Source organism: Adiantum capillus-veneris, chromosome 11 (assembly GCF_014529385.1).
Source record: "Adiantum capillus-veneris isolate H3 chromosome 11, ASM1452938v2, whole genome shotgun sequence".
Taxonomy (NCBI): Eukaryota; Viridiplantae; Streptophyta; class Polypodiopsida; order Polypodiales; family Pteridaceae; genus Adiantum; species Adiantum capillus-veneris.
Genome location: NC_140941.1, coordinates 6440972 through 6465756, shown reverse-complemented (window position 1 = coordinate 6465756; position 24785 = coordinate 6440972). Strand labels below are relative to the sequence as shown.

Here is a 24785-nt window from a genome sequence, read left to right as displayed (position 1 = left end):
TTGATGTGTTGTCATAAACTCTTAGCTAATTTTTTTGCATCAACATTTCCATTGTTGGAAAGATGACCAAACTTGAGCCATCAACTACACCAAAGGGCCATCATGGCCACACCATTCATTTGCGACATACCTTTGTGCATATAAGAAACCATCATACTTACCTAGGATCTTGGTCTTGGTTGTGGAGCTCAAACTCTACCTTAGAGGTACAATACATTACAAAGAGATGTGAAAGGATGCCATGCATGAGGGGGAGGACAAGTGTGCTCTTACATAAGTATATTAACTTTCTCTTATGTGACGATCATCTTGGAGTCTTGTGAATGTCTTCATGTGCCATGAGAAGCTGTGTTGGTAGTCAGTAAATCTCGTATTAACATTATTACTTCACCCTTATTCATGTTTGATTTGGTGATGAATGATGCATGGAATAGAGCTCTCTTTGATGCCCTTATTTGCTTCTAGGGTGTCACAGTTAAAACCCTATGTTATGCATATGAAGGAGAGAGGTTTTCCCCATGTTTTCCATCACTTTTTTTGGAAGTTTTTTGCGAGCTTAAGGGTGATTTTGAATAGGGTTTAGAGAGAGAGAGAGAGAGAGAGAGAGAGAGAGAGAGAGAGAGAGAGAGAGCATTGCCTCACATCTTGGTCCTCGCTACATAGGTTGTAGAAGTGATAAAATAACAACAAGGTTGATGCCTTGCACAACGTTCCTTTTTAGTTGGAGTTACGAGATTTTCAAAATGATTGGAGGATTTTTTTCTTTTAGACCGGAAAAGAAATTGGTGTGGATCAATCGGAGAGAACATTTGTAGGCTGCTTTGTTGTCCAAAACCACAATCTAAACTTGTAAATTGGGATTGTATTTGCAAGGTCATTTGTGTCCTCATGGCATGGGGGATGTACGATATATGTTTGTGGTACTATTGGTGCTAGAATGTTCTTTTGAACTTCCATCCAAAAATATGAAGATCCCATTATGAAAGTCCTTCAAAGGCTTTCCTAGTTCAAAGGTAGTCCTTCCATTAGGAGCCAAATTGCAAATAATCAATTCGTGTAGAATCTACAAGGATTGTGTGTGTGTGTGTGTGTGTGTGTGTGTGTGTGTGTGTGTGTGTGTGTGTGTGTGTGTTGGGGGGGGGGTGGGGGGGGGGGGTGGGTGGGTTGATTCTTGCAGTTTAGATGAGCCACGACGCCAGTTTGCATGAGGCTCCTTGTCCTTTATCTTGTGCTAGCGCTATGCACTTCGACACTTTGAATGCTAGGTGTTGTGGTTGGGCTACACTTTCCATGTCTTGGCGGGTTGTGGGCTACAAGCTGAGGTTGTGGGCTGCACGTTGTCATGTGCTAGCAAGGCAGGGAGGTTGTTGTGTGCTAGCCAGGTGGGGAGGGAGGCATGCAAGGGAACGTCATAGGTAGCAGGCGAGAAGGGAGGGGGGGGGGGGGGGGGGGGGGGGGGGGGGGGGGGGGTTATCCATAGAAATGGGTTTTCTTTTTAAGAGAACTACAATATGGGGTACCCAATCACGTTAAAGATTTTATTAAGAAGAATCATCAAAGATCCCCGCTGGTAAACATAACTGAAAGAGAAGGGGTGCCGCAGGGCGGGCTCGCAGGCACGATGCTATGCAGGAAAGAGGGGGGGAGGCTGCGACGAAGCAGGAGGCAGCGATGAAGTAGGGACGAAGAAAGAGCGGAGGCGAGGACGACGCAAAGCAAGGAACCCATGCCTTTTTTTATAGAATTAACGAATCCCCATCCACTGCAGCGTCGAGCGCAAAGGCATCCTGGCTCAAAACTTGAACACCCCCATTTTAGGTGAGGTTCTCCTTAGGAGGAAAGTAATGGATTCGAGGGAATCTGGTGAAGAAATTGAAATAAGAAGAGAGCCAGTAGGAGCCAAAGTAGTAATAGTAAAAATGGTAGTGCCCACGAAAACCAAACATTACACTGTTTACACTAACTTCTCATAAGATCAAAAGATACTAATTAGCTCACCAAATAACATAGTTAGCAACGATTTCGAACTCAAAAAATGATGATTCTGGCCGGGCCGAGGGGGGATGTTGTAACAAAAATAGGCGGCATGCGTACAATTGGCTTTCTTTTATGTGGCGAGCGATCACCTTGGAGTCTTGTGGATGTCTTCTTATGCCATGAGATGGAGAAAGCCGTCTTGGTAGTCGGCAAATCTCGTGTTAATAATGGTGTCTCGTTGTTGAAAAACCCAGAATTTCCAAAGTCTAGCACACTGTTGTTTCTCAGTAAGGTGAATCCAGAGAATGCGAGCTGGAGAATAGCCTCACTGTATGAGATAAGGTTACTTGGCCTGCCCATTCCCATTCTGTTGCAGAGAAAGAGGGAGACAATGGGTACTTCACTTAGAATACCCAAGAGGGGGAGCATGTGGATGTGTGTGTGTGTGTGTATGCTGCTGGTTGGAATTGTATGGCATGTGGGCGCATCAGATCCAGATCCAGTCTCTGACTTCTCGGAGAATGCAATGACCTTTACCTTCAGAGACATGTTCACCAATGGGGATGTGACACATGGCGCCGGTGGCACGCGCGTTGGTCTTAACATCTCTCTGTTTCCTGCTATGGAGTAAGTTGTGTGTGTGCGTGCGTGCGTGCATGTGTGTGTGTGTGTGTGTGTGTGTGTGTGTGTGTGTGTGAGAGAGAGAGAGAGAGAGAGAGAGAGACATGAAATGTTATGAGAGAGAAACATGAAATGTTATATTAAACGTCTTCAACAGGCCAAAATGACATATGAGACCCAAAAGGTTACATCTCGGGAGAAATTAATAAAGTGTTTGAAAAAAACTTAGAGAAACTGAAAAATGCAAAAAAGGAATAAGGTAGCTCACTTGATAGAGCAAGAGCCTCTTGAGACCAATGTCTGGGGTTCAAAACCCCATTGACGACAACTTGTGTAACATGTAGCCCTTACGGTCTGTTCGTCAAGTCTGTATGATGGGTTGACCAACCTCATCCAATTGGGATGCTCCACCTCACGGAGTCAGGTGTGTTAGTTGTAATTTCGTCAGTGACCATTCCCCATAATCCTTGCGACCACATGGCAACCGAAGGGGCGCCGGGAGCCATGGCAGGAGCAGTGATTATGGGGGAAGGTCATTGACGGACCATTCTCGGCCGTAAGTGTCGAAGGGAGGGGGGCCAAGAGTGAATCAGAACTTGGCATTGATAGTGGTACACAGGCTGGACATTATTCCATGTGTTGGCTTCGTAGGTGGTGAGCAACCGGAAGTTAGGAGCTAATGTTGTATGTGCAATGGGACTCAGTGCAAATTGGTGTTGCAGCGCCATTATCACAATTGAGTCGTTGGCAACTCCTTGCATTCTGATTGTTGAGGTGGCGACACCTCCATGCATTCCATGCACCGACTTGGAATAGAATCATTGGCTTGCAGGTTGACATGCTAGATCCTGAGGTTTCTACACCTCATTGCATTCCGTTCTCGCTGACCTATAATGGTATCATTGGCTGTTAGGCTGTACACATCACGGATGATGAGGTGTCAGCAATTTGACGAGTCCATGCCTTCATTCCGCTAAGGAAACACCAGTAGATGGAGGGTCAGTCCCCCGACCTTGTCGTAAACATTAAAAAAATAGTTTTCATATGCTCTATTCAAACAAAAAGCTACAACAAATTTATGCATACAAAATGTTCCAGAGTTGTCAAAGAAAGCTAGCTCAGTTGGAAGAGTCATAGCCTATGAGTTCAAACGTGGTGGGTTCAACACCCCCTGAATGCTCGAAGACACGATCTAGCCTTAGGGACAGTTCCTATGTGGTTTGGCCAACCTTACGGGGAGTTGGTGTGCATTGCAATTTCAAAGTTCCTGTTCTCTCTCAAAAAAAAGTTCCAAGGTTTTGGAAGGAATGACTCTAACAAATGTCATGCTTTGCTAGGTCTCAAGGCTTGACATACGTGATGTTCCAAGCCAAACCTTGTGGAATCAATCTTCCACACACTCACCCTCGAGCTTCTGAAATGCTTACTCTCATTCAAGGGGGCCCTCTTCAAGTTGGCTTTGTGGATAGCAATGGTACACACTTTCACCAAAACCTATGGCCGCAATCGCCCACAATGTCATCCACTTTCATGCACCAACTCCTTTCCTTTTCTTTTGTGCGTGTTTGACGAACTGATGCTTGTGTAGTTGACATGTTGGTTATTGAAGAGTATCAGCTAGCTAGCTTACAAATCTGTCTTCTGTGTAGGAAATGCACATGTTGATGTCATGCATGAGGGCGATGTCACCATCTTCCCACGAGGACTTCTGCATTTTGAGCTCAACATTGGAGAGGAGACTGCCCACTTTGTATCAGCTCTGGATAGTGAAAACCCAGGGACATTGGTAAGTGCACGATGCACACACGGCCAGCAGGGCATGTTCTTATTGACCTTATTTATTTGTGTCTTATCCTTGACATTATGCAGATGGGGGCAGGAGCTTTGTTTCAACTACCTATCCGTGCACTTGCAGCGAGTATGAATCAACACGTGGTTGACATGTTGGCAATAAAGTCCACAATGTACGACTATAGGCATGCTTTGGAGATGAGCACCATTGCTGGATGTGTACCTGGCAAAAACATTGTCAACAATTTCTAACTTGTTGGAAAATGATTCACTTCATGTCCAAATCCTGGCACCCAAAAAAGAGTTTTGTCATCTAAGTTTTGCCAATTTGCTGAGTCTCACAATTATCATACAAAACTGATTATCATATGTGAGAAATTTTCCCTCAAACCCTTTGTTTAACTTGAGAGCCACTCTGTTAGCCCACCCTAAGGAAGGGAACAAAGCAGAATGGTTGATGACGACCTTACAGAGAGTAGCACGAATCTGTAAAGTCTGCACTGATGGCACGGAACATAGCTGTTGTGACATTCCCCACATGAGATATTAAAAGAACGAACCATTGCATGATTCAGGCGGTGCCATTTGCTGTGGGTAATGATGACCTCCATCTTTCACTGCCAAAAATGAGTTGGCTATCAATCTGGAAACCAAATTTCAGTTGCATTATTTGCTATGGCTTAAATTGTTGCATAATCAAGGTCTTGTTAATTCAAATACCTCTGTCCAAGAGAGAATTATGCATTGACAAATCCTAAAATGATCCATCTCAAGGACAAGAACAACATGACAAGTTGCTTTAAGCTCAGTGAAATACTGCCTAGCCTTGAACTGCTTCGTTGAAGTATCTTGTTTGTGTTCACATTTTTTCTGCTCGCTCCTCTTGAAAACAACTATGATCTTACTGCTATTAGAGCGAAATGTACATTACTCATGATCCACGTTCCCACAACAGAGACACTACACTCCAAATAAACTTTAGCAACAGAGACATCATATAGCTCAGCGATTAAAAAATATGCGAGTTGATGCAATAATTGTGTTGGTTTCCACAAAAGACCCAACCCAGAGATTAAAATGGTCTCCACTGACAGATACAAGATCGCAATTCAAGAATGGTCGATATGTACATCCTAGAGCTGTGGCTGCAAGGCACTTTTCTAATCTCTGATGTATGTACATGCAAGCTTCTAAACACTATCAACATTTCACTTGGGAAAAAATGTAAATATGCCAGTAAAACCAGTATTATTATGATCTTGTGGGCTAGCATTACACAACAAATAAGCGGTTGAAAACTGGAGTCAACCACCCAACTATGGCAACATTATTCTGTAATCTGAATGAGCGAAACTCTTCTGTCGGTGCTGCATCTCCTACAGACTTTCATTAAACGAAACTTCCTGTTCAACAAAAGAATGCAATTAGGGCACTGCATGCGGCTTTCACAAAAGAATTCGCATTTATGGCCCATACCTGGTCGCACATCGGACAATTATCACTCCTTTCCATCCACTCCAGTATACAACCAAGGTGATAATGATGTTCGCAAATTGTATCTATTCTTGGATTCTCTTTGTCATACTCTGCCACACAGAAAAAAAAGACGCGCTTTGCTAAGAAACTCATCGCAGCTACTATCTTGATGCCCGCTCATTGCATGGTATACAAAAGTACATATCAAATAGTAGCAAGAACTATCACCTTCAAGACAAATGGGGCAGCTGTCTTCATCTTCCAGTAAAACCATTATGGACTCTATGCTCCCAAACCCTCTGCATTTTGGTTTAGAGACAGGGAAGAGTTCCTTTTGCTTCTGCAAATCTTGCTCTTTAATCTGCTCCGGACCACTTAAGCCAGCTTCCCCTGGCTCTCTAAGGGAGCCAAAGCTTTGAGACTCTACCTCAACACTGGCTATGTTTCTGCAAGGGCTTGTGTCCTCATGTTGAATATCTGCAGGCACACCTGAAATTTCTGGAAACAAGACACCTGCAGTCGTAATATCCAAGAGTCCTGTTGATTGAGGAACTGATGTACTACGGGGCAGTGAGGTAGTATCACGCTTCCCAGAAAACGGGTGCACAACAGAGCACTGCAACCACACACAAATTATGTGCTGTCATTTGTCTAAATCGACAATCTAAACTGATTTACGGAACAAGTCTAGTTTCTTAGGGGGGAAAAAAGGCCAACCACTGTTTTATTCCTTGGAAAGATCTAGAAGGGATTACATGTAACAAAAGGCTATGAATCAACTCAAATGCACGTTTCCTTGGAAAGACTCAAGAGATAAACGTTTAAAAGAGAAAGCATATCCCATACACAAACGATGATGCAAAAACAACCTAAAAAAGTGATCCTTGAAAGATCTACAAGGGATCACATGTAGCAAGTGGCTGTGGATCAACTCAAATACAAGTCTACTTGGAAAGACTCGAGAGAAACGTTTAAAAGAGAAAGCATATCCCATACACTAACTGGCCCTATTTGCATGCAAACATTTTGTTCCTACTTCAAAGCGAGGTTCTTATGGGGTCTTGGTCTAGCATCCTTGCAAACCAATTCACAAAAATGCATGACTGAACCAAGAAACCAACCCTGTATAACCTTCTTTGCCAAACAAATAAATGAACAGGGCATAGATGGATATTGTTACACTTTGATGGGCATCCAACGCTGGCTGCATGTAGCAAAGAGCATGTAGGTTTCATGTATCACGCATGCGATGTGCACTAATGTGCACCTAAAACTAATCCTTTCACAGGTCGTCTTCGCTATGATCAATGTTGAAAATCTCTTTGGGAGTCAGAGACTCCAAGAAACTTAACCATACAAAAGGAAGATTAAGGGGCTGCCATTGAGATATGTAGGCTGATCCAAGTCAGACCACAGCAGCCCGGAAATTGCACCGCAATTCACTGGACTGTACGGATAGTGCTGATGTTCGGAGTGACTATCATGTGATATCATGGAGCCATATTCAGCCCCCACACTTCTAAGGTCGACCCATAATCTTGGGGCTGATTTTGGAGGCCACTTTGGATTCACATGCACTTGTATTACACTCTTGTACTATGTACTCTAGCTCCCTTTAAAGGTGTAATAATGTACTCATTTGTTACTTCAATAATCAAGTTCGCTTTCCCTCCATTCTCTCTCTTGGTGCATGCTTAGATCTAGTGTGTAATTAGTTGTTAATAAGTGCCCCTTTGCTTTATCAGCCATATCCTTCAAGTGGTATCATGCCTTGAAGAGGTTATGGCCTCTTAGTTATCAAGTTACTAATCAATCTCTAATTACCATTGCTTGGGCAAGACCTAAGAGCCAATAACCTTCACTGGATGATTAGGGTTGATTAGAGGAGCATTTAAATTTTAAGCATCACTAGTCTTCATCTCAAAAAGCTCTTGATAGGCATGTGTGTGTAAAGGCCTTGGTGTAAGCTTTCAAATGCACTCTTAAACCATCTCATTTGACCTTCATCTGTGCCTCCAACAAGGCTACTCAATTCTCTGCAAAACAGAGATTATAAATCTCTGTGTTGTGCTTCAAGAGCAAGCAAAGAGGCTTGGCCAAGAGGATAGAGGGAACATCCTAATTCGAGGTGTGTGGGGGAAGCCTTAGTGAATCTCACTTAATGGGTTGGGCAAGTCCATTGGGGCGGATTCCCACTGAAGCAACATTTTTTACATAACACCCTCCTTTCAGTTCGATTGGCATAATCTTTGAATTTCAGGTCTGCCAGGCACCCATTCCTGCAGATTCCTTCCCCATTGCGACTAAAGCACCAATGCCTCACCTATCAAAAGACTCTTTCCACCGGGCACTGTTGCTAATTGGAACTATTTTCTTATTTTTAATGATTAATCTCTTTTTTAGGATATTTTATTGTGTGCACTAAGAACTATTAAAAGATTGTAGCTACAGGAACTGCCATCAAGAACGGACAACTCTGATTGTCATTTGATGGGTGATGGTAAACATCGCGAAGAGTTTCCGTAAGTTCGGTGGAAAGGGCCGGGTTACGAGTGCCCCTGATGCGTCACATGATGGGTGACGGGTGCATCAATAAGCGGGCATTCCGTAGGCTAAGGAGGAAATCCGAACTGAGTAAGAAAATACGCGTAAGAACGCAAGCACAAGAATAAAGATGGGTTCAATGAAGCTTTTTACGAAAAGCAGGAACAGTCGCCGGAGGACAGATGTTTTCCCGCGAGGAGTCTGTGTCTGCATTGCATCTGTGTCGTGTCCTGCACCCGGGGACGCCTGGAATGTGTCCATGTAGCATTGTTTTCATTAACTAAGTGAGTTTTTAAAGTTTGAACAGGTTCACACTTTATTTTATTAAAGTGGCCGGTCACTTTTAAGTGACCATGCCTTTATTAATAAAATAAAGCAAGTCCCTCAAAAAAAGGCAACGCTAAAAAGCTACGCAGAGGGGGGAGGGGGGGGGGGGGGGGCTGAATTTGCGATCTCTCTCTCTCCTCTCTCTAGGAGCGCCAGGCTCTGCTTTTTGGACCCCTATTCCCGCCGGGTGCCAGACCCTATAAAAGGGTAGCAAGCGTTCAGTTTCCAACAAGCCGGGAGCAACAGAAAGTACTAGCGCTGGGATTCTGGAGTAGAGACTGGCAACGGAAATTGCAAGTGTTCGCGTGACGACTGCGTACGGAAGTCGATTCTCCGAGCAAGGAAGCGACAGGTATAAGGTGTTGATACGCATTGAGAATTGTTGCTTTGTGTGGTTTGTTTTGCAAGAATCTCCCGTCTTACGGGAAGGCCCTTTACGGGAAAGTACGGCTTCGCGCCTAAGTCCCTTACGGGAAGGAACGGCCTTGTGCCCAAGCCCTTTACGGGAAAGTACGACCTTCGGGTCTAAGATTCCAGAACGGAGGGGTTTCCTCGGGTTCTCGTGCTTGTATAAGAATTCTCCCTGAATAAAAGAATTCTCTTAACGGGGGGGGGGACCAGCCCATCTTCTGGTCCCCAATACTGTGTCGATCTTCTCCCTTCTCTCCCTTTTGCAAAGTATATTATTTTTCAGATTTCTAAGTGCTCGTGTACGCTCCCGTTTTGTGACAGTGGTATCAGAGCTCGGACTCCTCTCTTTCTCTGCAAAGAAGGACGATTCCGGGAAGAACGGGAAGACCCATGTCGGGCCAAGGGAGAAGCGTTGAAGAGGAGCTTCAACAAGTGCAAGCTCAGCTTGCGGATTTGCAACAAATCTTACTGTTGCCAGACGTCCAAAAGCTCTTGGGCGGAATGAAGAAAACGAATGGAACTGATGCCGCCAAGCATCCAGACAACACTGTTGGTGTGAGACCACAGGAGGCAAGAGAAGAAGAACGTGCCGAGGTGCACAAAGGATCTTCGGATCGGAATGAACGGCCTACTTCAAGAAAAGGTCAGGAAGAAGCGCTCTCTTTGCTAGACGAGAGCAAGGACATCTCTATCTCATCTCCATCTTACTCTCCTGATTATACTTCTACTTCTCGATCATCTCGTCAGAAGAAGGAAGCCGCTACTACTGCCACTACCCTACATCAACCTAAAGATAAGCCTTGATTCAAGAAGCATGGTCGCAAATCTCAACATCGCATGAGAGTCTTCAAATCGGGCGACAAGGACATCAAGTTCGAAACCTACAACGGACGGAGAGACATCTCCAAAGCACTGTCCTTCATCAGGCAGTTTGAAGTCGCCTTTACCAATGGGCACTTCACAAAAAGATCCAAATTACGCCATGTGGGGATGCACCTCAAGGAAACGGCAAGTAATTGGTGGTTAGCCAAGATTCTGGAAGGTTCACAGGCCAGAACTTGGGAGAGCTTCAAATCTGAATTTTATGAACAATTTCTGCCACCTGACTTCGAGTAGGACATACGGAAGGAATGGGACTGGCTTGCCCAGAAGGAACATGAAAGAGTAACGACCTATGTGGACAAGTATTAGTCGGTTCTTCTAAAGGTCACTCCCTTCATGAAGATTGCCCACGAGGAAGAGAAACGAAAGTTCGAAGCGGGTCTCCAACCACAGCTTCGAAAGAGTATGAAGGTGTATCCGCATGATACTCTTCAGAGGATGATGGAGTCAGCAATGATTGCTGAGGATTTGCACTCAACTGGGACGCCCAGAAAGATGGAGCATAGCACTTACCGTGCAAGACAAAGAGGGGTCTACGATGACCAAGGGGGCCAAGGAAGAAAACGTCCTCCATCTAGGGACGATGATCATTCTAAGAAGCCAGAGGGCACTGGCAAGCGAACTAAGTATCTTTCTCCTACTCAACTTCAAACTTTCAGAGAGGAAGGAAGATGCTTCTACTGTGGCGAGAAGGGACATATGAAACCGGATTGCTCGCTAAAGCAGCAACGGCAAGAACAAGCCTCTACGAGGCAAGAGAAAGCAAGGAAGGAACCCGCACCGCCAAGCTCGAACTCAATCCCAAATGTTCAAGGAAACACAGAAATGGAGAAAGGGAAGCGTCAACTTCTAAAGGGCTGGGGGTCTTTGAACAACCAACGAGTACTGATTCTTTATGATCCAAGATCCACAGATAACTTCATCTCCCTCGATACTGCAGAACGTTTGTGCCTCACACCGGCTCAGCTTGGCACACCGGTTACATCCGGATCGGCATTCGAGGGGTTGACAACCAATGCAACTCCCGTGCAAGGACAGCTCAATCTTCGGATCGGCGAGTACAAGGACCGCGAATCATTTTTGATGGCACCCATCGAGGGATGTGATATCATCTTGGGTATGCCATGGCACTTCCACATGACACATATTCCCGATTATGTGGAAAAGACCCTCACTTTTGATCATGGGGATAAGAAAATAAAGATTCATGCTGATGCAGGAGATTGGCAATTCCCAATTGTAAGCCATATCTCCATTAAGAAAGAAATGAAGAAGTGTGTTTCTGCTTACTTGATTTTTGCACGTGAGAAGGATAAAACTAGTAGGGACTCTCTCTCTAGTCTGGAAATTAAGCGTCTTCAATTTATTGAAAAGTACAAAGATTGTTTCACGGAAACACTTCCTGATGAACTACCTCCGGTACGCCCGAAAGATCACCGCATAGATCTCATACCGGGTAGCTCGCCTCCCAATCAACCCCCTTATCGGGTAAGTCTTGCTCAGCAAGAGGAAATTTTGAAGCAAGTCAACGAGCTTCTAGAGAAAGGATTAGTACGGCCAAGTGCCTCACCCTACTGCTCTCCAGTTCTACTGGTGCAGAAGAAAGATGGCACGTTTCGAATGTGCATAGACTATAGGTCTTTAAACAAGATCGCGATCAAGAATCGCTTTCCGATCCCTCGGATTGATGATATACTTCATAAGTTGCAGGGTGCAAGTGTCTTTAGTCGCATAGACTTAAAGAGTGGGTATCATCAGATACGGATCGCCCCTGAGGATGTCCATAAGACTTCTTTCCAAACAACCTTTGGACTATATGAATTTTTGGTAATGCCTTTCAGCTTGACCAATGCTCCTGAGACATTCAATCGCATGATGGACCGCATTTTCAGCCCGTATCGAGCTTTTACGGGAGTATTCTTTGACGACATACTCATCTTCTTTAAGTCAAAAGAGGAACATCGGAAGCACTTGGACTTAGTGTTTCAAGAATTGCGAAAGCATGAGTTGCATGTGAATGCAAAGAAGAGCGAGTTCTTTCTCTCTGAGATACACTATCTCGGCCATATAGTCTCTCACAATCAAGTGAGTATGGATCCTGCCAAGGTCCAAGTGGTAGAAGATTGGCCTATTCCCACTACGGTACATGATGTACGTAGCTTCCTGGGATTATGTTCGTATTATCGAAGGTTTGTACGAGGATTTGCTCATGTAGCAGGACCACTTCATGATTTGACAAAGAAGAAGATTCCTTTCAGATGGGGATCGAGACAACAAGGAGCTTTTGATCGGCTCAAGTACTTGCTAAGCCATGGACCTATTTTGATAGTGCCTGACTTAAGGAAACCATTTGAGGTTCACTGCGATGCTTCAGGCGATTGCATCGGAGCAGTGTTAAACCAAGAAGGCCATGCAGTGGCCTACGAAAGCAGACGGCTTAAGGATGCAGAGTTGCATGCATCAATCTACGAAAAGGAACTCACGGCTGTGATTCACGCCTTATCCAACTGGAAGCACTATCTTCTAGGAGCAGATTTTGTGATCAAGATTGATCACCAGAGTTTGCGGTATTTTCTTACGCAAAGAAAACTATCTGAGAAGCAGATGAGATGGGCCAACTTTTTGTCTATGTTTCACTTTCAGATCCTTCACACGGCTGGGAGTAAGAATGTGGTTGCGAACGCATTGTCTAGGCGGCCAAGGGTGAACGCTATCACTTCGGTGTATCACCAAGAATTAGAAGCACTACCGGATTTATATCCGAATGATCCAGACTTCTCCACCATTTGGGGAAAGCTACATCGTGGAGAGAATGAGTTTCCCTATTGAAGGGGATCGGGGAGCACCACAGACGGAGAGTGAGAGAGAGAAGGAGACACGACACACAGATATGGGTGGGGAGACTCAAAGAGTGAGCAGCCCCCTATACACTTATGCTATGTATAAGGTATACAAGATCAGTGGGCGCCCAGACTCTGGGCGGCCGAGCAAGACATAGGCGCCTATACCCCAACAACCTCCCACTTAAAGGCGACTGTGCCTTTAAGCAAGAGAACCTAGTCTAAAGACTACAAAAGGTGAGAGAAAACCGCTCTCAACCGATGCCCACTGGCTGGCAGTGATCGTGTGCATCCGGCTGTCCTGCTCCCGTGTAAGTCCATACACCACCAGACGTACCACACACGTACTGCAAGTATGTATGCAATACCTGCATATCTCCCTCGTGCACTATGCCATCATCAGTCAACAAATGACTGACAATCCCAACTGCAAATGCTCCCACTGCAGCTGCGATATCCGGTCTCAAGATCAGCATCTCATACATGAGACCACCGAATGCCGATGCAATGCTAGCGGGCCCTGCTAGCTCTACGGAGCATGCATCAACATATATATCTCTGGCAATAGGCATCTCTGACTGACAAGGCGTGTCAGCCACATGCATCTCCTGACTGTCCACAAAAGACGCATCAACCTGTCGTGCAACCTCAGAGCAAACCAGCTGCTCTAGGTGTCTGCTGGAAGACATATCCTGCACAACTATATCCCCATGCTCACTGTCGAGCATAGAAAGGAATGACTGCATAATCGATGACATCTCAGTCTCCTCTGCAATCATCCACTGCAAACATGACCACTCAATCTGCTGTGACTCACTAGAGCTCTCATGCTCTAACTCCGTCTGCATAGACTCTTGCACAACGTCCTCCTGTCGTGACTCACTAGAGCAAGACCGCTCTACCTGTCTATCTTGCATAGAAGTATCTCGCACAACTGACTCTCTGCTTCGCTCAGTCACTAGCAAAGCATGCATGTCTGACTCTGTCACCTCTCTGTGTGACTGCTCAAGTCGTGCCCCAACTGTGTGCACAACGAGCTCACTACTCTGCACTCCATGCAAAGTACCCTGCAACCCATGAGCAAAAGAGACTGTCTGGGTCTCTCGCTCTCTGCATGGCTGTAACAAGATTGAGACTCGACCATCTCGCACCAATACTACGTGCAATGGGTACCATGTGCCAACTCTAGCACCTCTCGCAATCACCAGCGAACCCAAATGCAACACAAAAGATCGCTCAAGCAGCGATACCCGACATCCACTATCCCGTAACTGTCTGACTGAGATCAAATCCCGTCTCAGATCTGGCACATAACGCACATGACGCAGGGTAAATCTCATACCACTGGGCAAGGACAAACATACATCTCCTGTACCCTCAATGTCATACACAGCCACATCAGCCATGTGCACACAACCAAGTCTCCCACTAGAAAACGTGCTAAACCACTCACGATGCGACGTGACGTGGAAAGTAGCATCTGAATCTAGTAACCAATGTGAAGACAATGTGCAATCCGATATGCAATCCATAGACATAAGATCGTCTGAAGACAAGCTAGATGTAAATGTGACATCGCCGTCACAAGCATACTCAGTAACCACCGTACTGATCTCACTAGCATCTGTCATGCCCAAATCTGCATCACGCATATGTCGCCTCTGTTGTCTCAAACGCCTGAAACATCGACGCCTAATGTGCCCTCTATGTCCACAATGCCAACATGTCAAGTCTCTATGCCGTCGAGACTTGCGTGTGGGACCAATCTCTCCCATGGACATAGAAGTGGGACTAGACTCCCCTGTAGACATGGATGTCGCGTACATAGCGTGTAAACTCTGCCATAAAGCATGAGTTGTAGTCTCCCTCGAGACCTGCCAATCAACAGACTCAACCAGATGCAAACGAATCGTAGACATGGCTAACTCATCAAGATCCTGCCAATCATCATCACGCATAGAATTGGGCTTCGCCGATAAACCACGCAAGGGTTTATCCTGCCCCAAATCCGCCAGTGCAACAAGCATATGTTCCTTCCAAGCAACAAAATCTACACCATCAAACTGTGTCAGACCATAACGCTGGAAGTCAAATGAAAAATCAGCCATAATGCTCGCAAAAGAGCAACCAACAATGAGTAGCAAATGTCAACCAAATCAGCCCTAAACTGGCTCGAATCGCATCAACAAAAGTCTGCAAATATGGCTGTAAGATATGGCTGCAAATCAGTCCCAAAACAGCCCCAAAATTCAGCTCTTAAACAGCTGCATAAACAAGTCACAAATGTGTCCCAAATCAGCCTACAACTGAGCCATACATGGACACCTGCAAAGAGGAAACAATGGCTGAAAATTCAACGCCCAAATAAGACCTCAAACCTGCCTGTAAACTTGTAAACCTGTAGCTGAAACCTGCTGAAAAAACTCAAGCCATTAGTGCTCGAATCCGGCTACCTAGCTCGTAGCCACACAAGCATACATCACAATACCACTCCTGTGAGTGTGCCAAGATAATTGTACGCCTGTCAAACCCGTGAGCTAATCAACAAGCCCACAATGTGCGGTATCGATGCATACACACGCACAAATCTCCCACCTGCAGAGAACACCGCACGCAAATGCTGAGTGCAACCCGCAATCTCTACCTAGATCACATAAATGATACGCATAAAACTCCTGGGAAAATTTCGCCAGAGTTTCGACGCACAATGGCTATCAACACAAAATAACCATTGTCCTGCAAGCTTAATACAATGAGCAATCAATGCGCATCAAACTACACTCAATATACATGCATAAGCTCTGCAAACATGTGTCCAACAAATGCTCACAAAGAGTACCACAGGTGATCATACATGTCATCCATAACCAACCTCTGCACTTGCTCACAAGATCTACTGCTCACCACATAAGCATACATAGAGCATTACCCGCTCAAACACCATGTATGCAAGCCACAACACTGCAGAAGAACCACTCAACTGCAACTGGCAACACCTGTGGGAGTACTAGACTCAACCTGTACCTGGGAGTCAAACCCGATCTTGTAACACCTCATATGTGTCTGCTACCTGCAATGTACACGGGTAAGCTGTCTGCAGCAAAGAAAACAACAGAGCCCAAAACTGTCATGAAAAACAGTCTCTGTGTTTTTAATTTCAGACCCACCTGCACTCCGAATCAGAAAACGATTCCTTCTACAAAGTCGTAGAGCTCAAAGCCAGCTCCGTTTTGAACCAAAAAGTTTTGGAATCGGAGCTCTGTAGCTCAAGTTATGAGCAAAACAGTAGACTGCTGTCAAACTGCCAAAAACTGAACGACTTTCTTCTGTGCTTCTTTGAGCTCATAGAAAGGCTCAAACTCACTTCCCACCTCGATGCGTGAGCTGAATGCATCAATCTCACAATGCTTCCATGTCTATGGAAGCTCCAAGCTCCAACCTGTCGCCGATGTAGCCGTTGCAAAGCTTGCCCGAAGAGGGAAAATGATGTACACTGTGGGCTGATCTGTAGAGGAACTCTGATCTGTGAGCACTAGGAAGCTCCTGAGAGCTCTGCTGCAAGCCTCTGTATGGCTGTCCACAAACCTCCTCTATTTCTTTGCTCAGATCTGTGACCTCTCCGCCATAGCTGACGAGTTCATCGCGAAGCCGTCCATCTACGCTCTCACACCTGTCGCTCTGATACCAATTGAAGGGGATCGGGGAGCACCACAGACGGAGAGTGAGAGAGAGAAGGAGACACACGACACACAGATATGGGTGGGGAGACTCAAAGAGTGAGCAGCCCCCTATACACTTATGCTATGTATAAGGTATACAAGATCAGTGGGCGCCCAGACTCTGGGCGGCCGAGCAAGGCACAGGCGCCTATACCCCAACACCTATTCCATTCGGATAGTTATCTCTACCACCATCAGGCCATTTGTGTTGCAAAACCATTAATAAAGAAGATCATGGATAAAGCACACGCTTCGCCTTATGCGGGTCATCGAGGTATTCTCCCTACGACCTTAGCAATGGAAAGATATTTCTTTTGGCCTAGCCTTAAAGCAGACATTGATAAGTATGTTAGGGAATGCTTGGTTTGCCAAAAAGTGAAGTATAATCGGCATAAGACGCCTAGGTTGCTACAACCTTTGCATGTGCCCAATGAACCTTGGGAAAGTATTGCCATGGACTTCATCATGGACCTCCCTAGAACTCAGATTGGCAATGACGCGATCTGGACCATTGTGGACACGTTTAGCAAGCAAGCACACTTTATACCAGTCAAGAAAACGATCAAAGCAGATCATATGGCTAGGGTCTTTCTAGCACAGATCTTTAAGCATCATGGAACGCCTAAGTCTATTGTGAGTGATCGAGATCCTCGCATGACAGGAAATTTTTGGCATGCCTTGATGGATAATCTTAGTACAAAGCTGAATTTTTCGTCTGCCTACCATCCTCAAACGGACGGGCAAAGTGAGATAGCCAATTCCACAGTATTGGATATGTTAAAAGCTTATGTGTCAGACCGGCAATCTGACTGGGAGAAATATTTGCCTCTTGTCAAGTATGCGTATAACAATACCATATACTCATCGACGGCTAAAGCACCTTTTGAGATTCTCTATGGTAAGCCTTTGCTTCCACCCATCCTTTTAACTAAGGAAAAAATCTTTGCAGCAGATGAATTTGTCCGGGATTTGGACACAGCCTACGGGCAAGTTAGGAGAGCTATTGTACGCTCTCAGGAAAAGCATAAGAAAGCTGCAGACAAGCACAGGAGGAATCTCCGACTTGACAGTCGGACAGTTAGTCTTACTCAAGTTTGAGAAGGTAAGACTTAAGAAACAAGCGTCTCATAAGGGAAAGGTGGTAAAACTTTCTACCCGTTATTATGGGCCGTTTAAGATCACTGAGCAAGTGAATGATGTCACTTTCCGATTAGAGCTACCGCCTAATTGGAAGATCCATAATGCTTTCCATGTCAGTTTACTCCGCCCGTATGTGGGACCGCCTCCAAGCCAGCCTAGTGCTGAGGAACCTCCTGAGGTTGAGGAAACGGAAGAAATACTCCAACCGGAGCAGATAGTAAATCATCAGGAGCGGCCTCTCAAATCCGGAAAGATAACACGGAAGTATTTGGTTAAGTTTAAGAACTATTCGAAACTAGATGCTCAGTGGATGACGCAGGAGGAATTAGCAGCTTATCCCGAGATACTGGAGGTATATGTCCAAGCACTACAGTTGAGGTCAACTGTTTAGAAGTCAGAGGGATGTTGCTAATTGAAACTATTTTCTTATTTTTAATGATTAATCTCTTTTTTAGGATATTTTATTGTGTGCACTAAGAACTGTTAAAAGATTGTAGCTACAGGAACTGCCATCAAGGACAACTCTGATGTGTCATTTGATGGGTGACGGTAAACATCGCGAAGGAGTTTCCGTAAGTACGGTGGAAAGGGCCGGGTTACGAGTGCCCCTGATGCGTCACATGATGGGTGACGGGTGCATCAGTAAGGGGGCATTCCGTAGGCTGAGGAGGAAATCCGAACTGAGTAAGAAAATACGCGTAAGAACGCAAGCACAAGAATAAAGATGGGTTCAATGAAGCTTTTTACGAAAAGCAGGAACAGTTGCGGGAGGACAGATGTTTTCCCGCGAGGAGTCTGTGTCTGCATTGCATCTGTGTCGTGTCCTGCACCCGGGGACGCCTGGAATGTGTCCGTGTAGCATTGTTTTCATTAACTAAGTGAGTTTTTAAAGTTTGAACAGGTTCACACTTTATTTTATTAAAGTGGCCAGTCACTTTTAAGTGACAAGGCCTTTATTAATAAAATAAAGCAAGTCCCTCAAAAAAAGGCAGCGCTAAAAAGCTACGCAAGGGGGGGGGGGGGGGGGCTGAATTTGCGATCTCTCTCTCTCCTCTCTCTAGGAGCGCCAGTCTCTGCTTTTTGGACTCCTATTCCCGCCGGGTGCTAGACCCTATAAAAGGGTAGCAAGCGTTCAGTTTCCAACAAGCCAGGAGCAACAGAAAGTACTAGCGCTGGGATTCTGGAGTAGAGACTGGCGACGGAAATTGCAAGTGTTCGCGTGACGACTGCGTACGGAGGTCGATTCTCCGAGCAAGAAAGCGACAGGTATAAGGTGTTGATACGCATTGAGAATTGTTGCTTTGTGTGGTTTGTTTTGCAGGAATCTCCCGTCTTACGGGAAGGCCCTTTACGGGGAAGTACGGCTTCGCGCCTAAGTCCCTTACGGGAAGGAACGGCCTTGTGCCCAAGCCCTTTACGGGAAAGTACGACCTTCGGGTCTAAGATTACAGAACGGAGGGGTTTCCTCGGGTTCTCGTGCTTGTATAAGAATTCTCCCTGAATAAAAGAATACTCTTAACGGGGGGGGGGGGACCAGCCCATCTTCTGGTCCCCAATACTGTGTCGATCTTCTCCCTTCTCTCCCTTTTGCAAAGTATTATATTTTTCAGATTTATAAGTACTCGTGTACGCTCCCGTTTTGTGACAGGCACTCATTGCCAAATCTCTGCATAGGAGAGAGTTCCCACACAGCCAGCAAAGCTACATTCTAGTTTAAGGAGGTGTTCTCATGAAGGCCAAGAGTAGCCAAGGATTCTCGGGCAAATTTTACAAGGAGAGGGGCTACACAGCATCGACAGAGACTATGGCAGAGGATTCGAGCCATACTTTCTCGACATCCAGAGTGCATACGAGGATGGATTCTAGTAGTAGTATCTTTGTTCTAATTCTTTTGTAACCAGACATTGTATTAGATTCACCATTTTGTAACAGATTGGTCTCATAGGTCATTTTGGCCTTTTAGAGATGTTAATATAACATTTCGTCTCTCTCTCTCTCTCTCTCTCTCTCTCTCTCTCTCTCTCTCTCTCTCTCTCTCTCTCTCTCTCTCACACACACACACACACACACACACACAAAACCCATAAGAAAGTGGAGGAAGCGGAGAAGTGGATTTCGGTCGCAAAGAAGGGCAAAGGCAAGGAGGTATCACTCTCCACTCCTGTCACGAGGACGTGGCAGTTATTAACCATGTCACAGAGATGTGGCAACTGCTAACCTTGGTTGTTGGTTTCTTTCCAATGGGGTTTATTTTATTTGTTTAAGACCCTCTTTTTGAAGTAGCAAACGGTCGGACATTGTATGGCCAATGTGAACGGTAGATTCACCCGCAGACGGGAAGTGGTCGGCACTGGAATTCGTATGGTAAGAGGATGTCTAGGCTCAGAGCAAGATCATATAGGTCCCCCCGTCGCACTTATCAAGTTGGTGGATACTAGGAAGTGAACTCAATTAAGGCGTAAAGTCAAGGTGGGACTTCCAACAAAAAGTATCCGACAGTTGGGCCACATTGCACTTTTGGATGCGGTCCCAATGAGGATAGATGGTCAGAAGACCACTGGGAGCCCAACGGAAGCATCTCCTAAAATTTAGGGAACTGCTATTTTGGGCCGTGAAATGTGTTCGCGTCATTACCTCCGGTATGACTAGGGGAACACTTTATAACTCTACCGCGAAGTCAACTGACGCGTCAGTTGGGATATTTTTAAGCGGCGAACCCGAAACGGGAAAATGCTTGAAAATGCGCCAAGTGTCACTTTTTGGTGAACTTTCCTCTTGCAGAAAAATGGGCGCTGATTTTTATGCTGGGAGAGGCTTCATTTGCAAAACTGTCACAGGTTAAGAGCTATGGAGTGCTTTCTTTCCCTCTCATGTACAGTGTGGTGCTAGGAGTGATGCCCTGCACACTACACACTGCTCTCTCTCTCCCCTACGTGCAGTTATGTGATGTCCGCAAGAGGGCTACTCATTTGACTGATGTACAGTTGTGTGGGTTCATGCTTTTGTGCTGAGGCAAGAGCCTCCTTGAGCAGGAACAGGGGTAGCTAACTGCTGCTCCAAAGCAGGCACTGGTGAGGGTCATAACCTCACCGTACAGGTGCAAAATCAGCGCTGTGTATGCGCTGTAATTTGACTGTTTTTCAGCCATACGGACGCCAGGATCATTGGGAATCGTGCCCCACTGGCAAAGGACAGTTAGGGGACTGTTTGGGGCTGAAAACAGGACAAAAACCAGTAAATACAGCGTGCTGAATTTACTGTTTTTGGACAGGAATCAGAGGGTATTCGTCAGTGCAAGCGAGTTCCAGCAAGGGAATGGGTTTCGCGCAAGTTTTGGGGCTGTTATGATGCCGAAATTTGGCCAAATCAAATGGTATCTAGGTGGATACACGTGAAGGATTCCCAGGACCTTACCTTGTAATTTACCCTCCTAAAGAATAAAGAAATACCGAAAGGGGCGCCAATTTTGGGGCCTACAGGTTGTCGGCGTCTGCTCGGAGCATTCTAGCTTCCGAGCCGTGTGTGTGTTTAAGTGTTAACTCCCGTCGCAGGTTCTCTTTGCAAAGTGCTCTGTGTGTGTGCATAAAGTAAAGAATTTCGGGTGAAAGCCAACGCCTACCGCCCTACGGGCCGGTTACATGGTTCCATAGCATTTCAGCAGATCTAAGACAGTAGAATTGACCTCTTCTGACTGTCCATCAGTTTGTGGATGAAACGAAGACGAGAACTTGAGCGTAGTACCCATGTTCTCAAACAATCCTCTCCAGAACAAACTGGTCATGCGAGGATCACGATCACTGATAATCGATTGTGGCATACCATGGTACTTAAACACATTGTACATGAACAAGCGTGCCATCTGATCAGATTTTATCTTCTTCCTGACAGGGATAAAATGGGCTTGCTTGCTGAACCTGCAGATAATGGTCCATATACCATCATTCCCTGTTGGTGTCCTTGGAAGATCAAAGATAAAGTCCATAGCAATGCTTTCCCATGGCTTATCCGGAATCGGCAGTGGTTGTAACAACCCTGGTGCCTTTTGCCTGTCAAACTTGACCTTTTGGCAAACTATGCATGCTCGCACAAAGGCATCCACATCTCTCCTCAAGGTAGGCCAATAGAAGAACGTCTCTACCGCTTTAACTGTTGCATCAATGCCACGATGCCCTGCATACGGTGGGACATGACTCTCTTCCATGACCTTATGTCGCAGTGGCCTAGCGACACAAAGTCTGCCATGCATCATCATAAAACCATCTCTGAGGAGGTAGTGCTCGTGATGTTGCCCCTCTTGTAACTGTTCAAAGATCCTTGCAAAATCTTCATCAGCAGTATACTGTTCCTTCATGTCATCTAACTCATGATGATAAGGAATTGACACAGCTGAAATTTGTGGCTTTCTTGATAACGCATCAGCCACAACATTCTTCTTGCCTTCCACATGCATAATCTGGAAGTGGAACATGGAAAGAATGTTTGCCCATCGCATATGCTTTTCGGATAACTTTGACTGTGTCAAGAAGTATCGCAAGGTCTGATGATCTGTTTGGACAACAAAATCAGCACCTAAGAGGTAGTGCTTCCAACTAGAAAGCGCATGAAATCACGGCCAAGAGCTCTTTCTCATAGACTTGCATAGTCCTCTCTGGCCCTTGCAAAATTCGGCTTTCATATGCTACTACCCGTCCATCTTGCATTAGCACTGCTCCGATGCTACTGCCACACGCGTCACACTGGACCACAAATGACTTCCTAAGATCTGGCAAAACAATAACTGGATCTGAAGTCAACTTTTCCTTTAAGAGACTAAAAGCTGAAATCTCTTTTTGGGTCCATCTGAAAGTGACCTCTTTCTTTTGCAATGCGTGAAGAGGCGATGCTATCTCTGCAAAATTTCTGATAAACCTTCTATAGTAGGAACACAATCCCAAGAAGCTTCTGACATCGTGCACAGTCTTCAAGTCTGGCCATGTCTTGATAGCTTCGACCATTGCGGGATCCATTCTAACACCATCCTTTGAGACTATGTGGCCCAGAAAGTGGATCTCTTCAAGGAAGAATTCACTTTTCTTAGGATTGACAAGTAACCTGTGACTGCGCAGCTCTTCGAACACAATGGTCAAGTGACGCCTATGCTCCTCTTCATTCTTCGAATACACAATCATGTCATCGAAGAATGTTCCAACAAACTGTTGATGCGAGCGGAAAATCCGGTCCATCATTCTGTGGAACGTGGCAGGAGCATTTGTTAGCCCAAACGGCATCACTAGAAACTCATAAAGACCAAATGTCGTTCTAAACGCAGTCTTGTGCACATCCTCTAGGCTTATACGAATCTGATGGTACCCACTCTTCAGGTCTATCCTGCTGAAAATTGTAGCACCCTCTAAACGATCGAGAATATCATCAATGCGAGGAATAGGAAACCTATTCTTGATGGTATTCTTATTCAACGCACGGTAATCAATACACATGCGCCATGAGCCATCCTTCTTCTGCACTAGGAGCACTGGGGAGCAAAAGGGTGAAGAACTAGGCTGAATCAGCCCCTTCTCTAATAACTCCTCAACCTGGCCCATAATCTCTTTCTGCTGCGCCGCACTAACCCTGTAGGGAGGTCTATTTGGTGGGCTACACCCTGGCACCAAATCTATCCGATGGTCCTCAGGTCTCTCTGGCGGCAATTGCGACGGTAATGAATCAGAAAAACAGTCACTAAACTTTTGCAAAAATGCTGACCTTTCTTTATCTAACACAGATAAATTTGACTGATCCCTATCTGAGACATCACGTGCAAAAATCAAGTACACAGAAAGATGATTCTTTATTACAGAAGTGATAGCAGAAGCAGATACAATAGGGACTGACTGTCCTTTAAGCTTTACATCCAAGATGTGAGTTTTGCCCCTATGCTGTACAGTGATCTTTTTGTTGTAGGCATCCAAGACTCCATGCACTCGGAACATCCACGGGATCCCCAACAAGGCGTCACAACCTTCCAGCGGCATGATGTAAAACTCTTCAGTGTCCACATACGACTGAATATGCAGACGCAGTTTTCCAATGATGGGAGTAACACACTCTGAGTGGCCACGACATGCCAACCCTGCCTCTGCTGTGTACCCCATCTCTTCAGCTTTGATGCCGAGCTTCATAGCTAACTCTGGTGAGATAAAGTTGGCTTTGGCACCTGGATCAAAGAAGATGAGTGCCGTCTGATCCCTAACTTTACCCCATGCCCTGCATAACTCACTGGCATCTGTGCTGGGCCTGTCACCCACCATGTCTGGCACTAAACCTGCCGTGGGTTTAGGCTTCTTGCCTTTCTGGTCTTCTTTATCCTCTGAGTCAGCTGGCCTTTTCCTTTGTGGACAATTGATAGAAAAGTGACCAGGCTGCTCGCATATAAAGCATTTGTTCTCAGCCATTAGGACCTTCTTTTCCTCGAGCGACTTGCGCACAAAAGGCTTCCTCCCATTTTGCACACAAAGGACAAGATCTTTGAGGCAGATCGATATGTTGAGAACATGGATGAGATGTATAAGAAGATTAAAGTTGCCTTGGAGAAGACTCAGGCAAAACAGAAAAAGGCTGCTGATCGTCACCGTCGTGAATTACTACTATCACCTGGTGATTGGGTTTTCTTAAGGTTCGAAAAGGCAAGGTTAAAGAAGATGAAGGGCAAGGAACGGCTGTTTCCTAAGCTCAGCATGCGTTACTATGGGCCTTTTCAAGTGCTTGACAAGATCAGCGATGTGGCTTACAGGCTGAAATTGCCTGATGCGTGGAAGATTCATAATGCGTTTCACGTGAGTCTTCTAAGACCCTTCGTGGGTGATGTGCCAGAAGATATGCCAGTTGAGGATCAACCAGAAGTTGAGGAACTTGATGAGATCCTCGTACCTGAGCAAGTTTTGGCACATAAGGACAGAAAAGTTAAAGGACAAGTTACAAGACGCTATTTGGTGAAGTTCAAGAACTATCCACCTATGGATGCAAAGGGGATGGAAGAGCATGAACTGTCAGAGTCACCAAATGTATTGCAGCTTTACCT

General features: G+C 45.5%; 2 protein-coding genes across 5 annotated transcripts in view; one reads left to right on the top strand and one right to left on the bottom strand.

Annotated features, from left to right (window-relative positions):
- Positions 1-1510: 1510 nt before the first annotated feature.
- On the top strand, positions 1511-5230 carry LOC147446849 (germin-like protein subfamily 3 member 2). Its single transcript, XM_086522798.1, has 4 exons — positions 1511-2604; positions 3936-4072; positions 4248-4384; positions 4468-5230. Exons 1-4 carry the CDS (start codon positions 2036-2038, stop codon positions 4639-4641), a joined length of 1017 nt encoding a protein of 338 aa, XP_086378924.1. The 5' UTR covers positions 1511-2035; the 3' UTR covers positions 4642-5230.
- Positions 5231-5363: 133 nt separating this feature from the next.
- Positions 5364-24785, bottom strand: part of LOC147446848 (E3 ubiquitin-protein ligase At3g02290-like) — a 41247-nt gene continuing 21825 nt past the window's right edge. For all 4 annotated transcript variants that reach the window (XM_086522802.1, XM_086522800.1, XM_086522801.1 and 1 more), the window contains 3 exons: positions 6094-6481; positions 5866-5975; positions 5364-5792 (listed from right to left, as the gene is read on the bottom strand). In XM_086522802.1, coding sequence (XP_086378928.1) covers positions 5766-5792; positions 5866-5975; positions 6094-6481 — 525 coding nt within the window. In that variant the 3' untranslated portion in view covers positions 5364-5765. The remainder of the gene's footprint in view (positions 5793-5865; positions 5976-6093; positions 6482-24785) is intronic.

Excerpts from the sequence above, each read along its gene's own strand:
- LOC147446849 (XM_086522798.1), top strand. The coding sequence starts at position 2,036 with ATGATGATTCTGGCCGGGCCGAGGGGGGATGTTGTAACAAAAATAGGC. Across the intron at positions 2,605-3,935 it reads TCTCTGTTTCCTGCTATGGA|GTCTCAAGGCTTGACATACG; the intron begins GTAAGTTGTGTG and ends ATGCTTTGCTAG. Across the intron at positions 4,385-4,467 it reads GTGAAAACCCAGGGACATTG|ATGGGGGCAGGAGCTTTGTT; the intron begins GTAAGTGCACGA and ends GACATTATGCAG.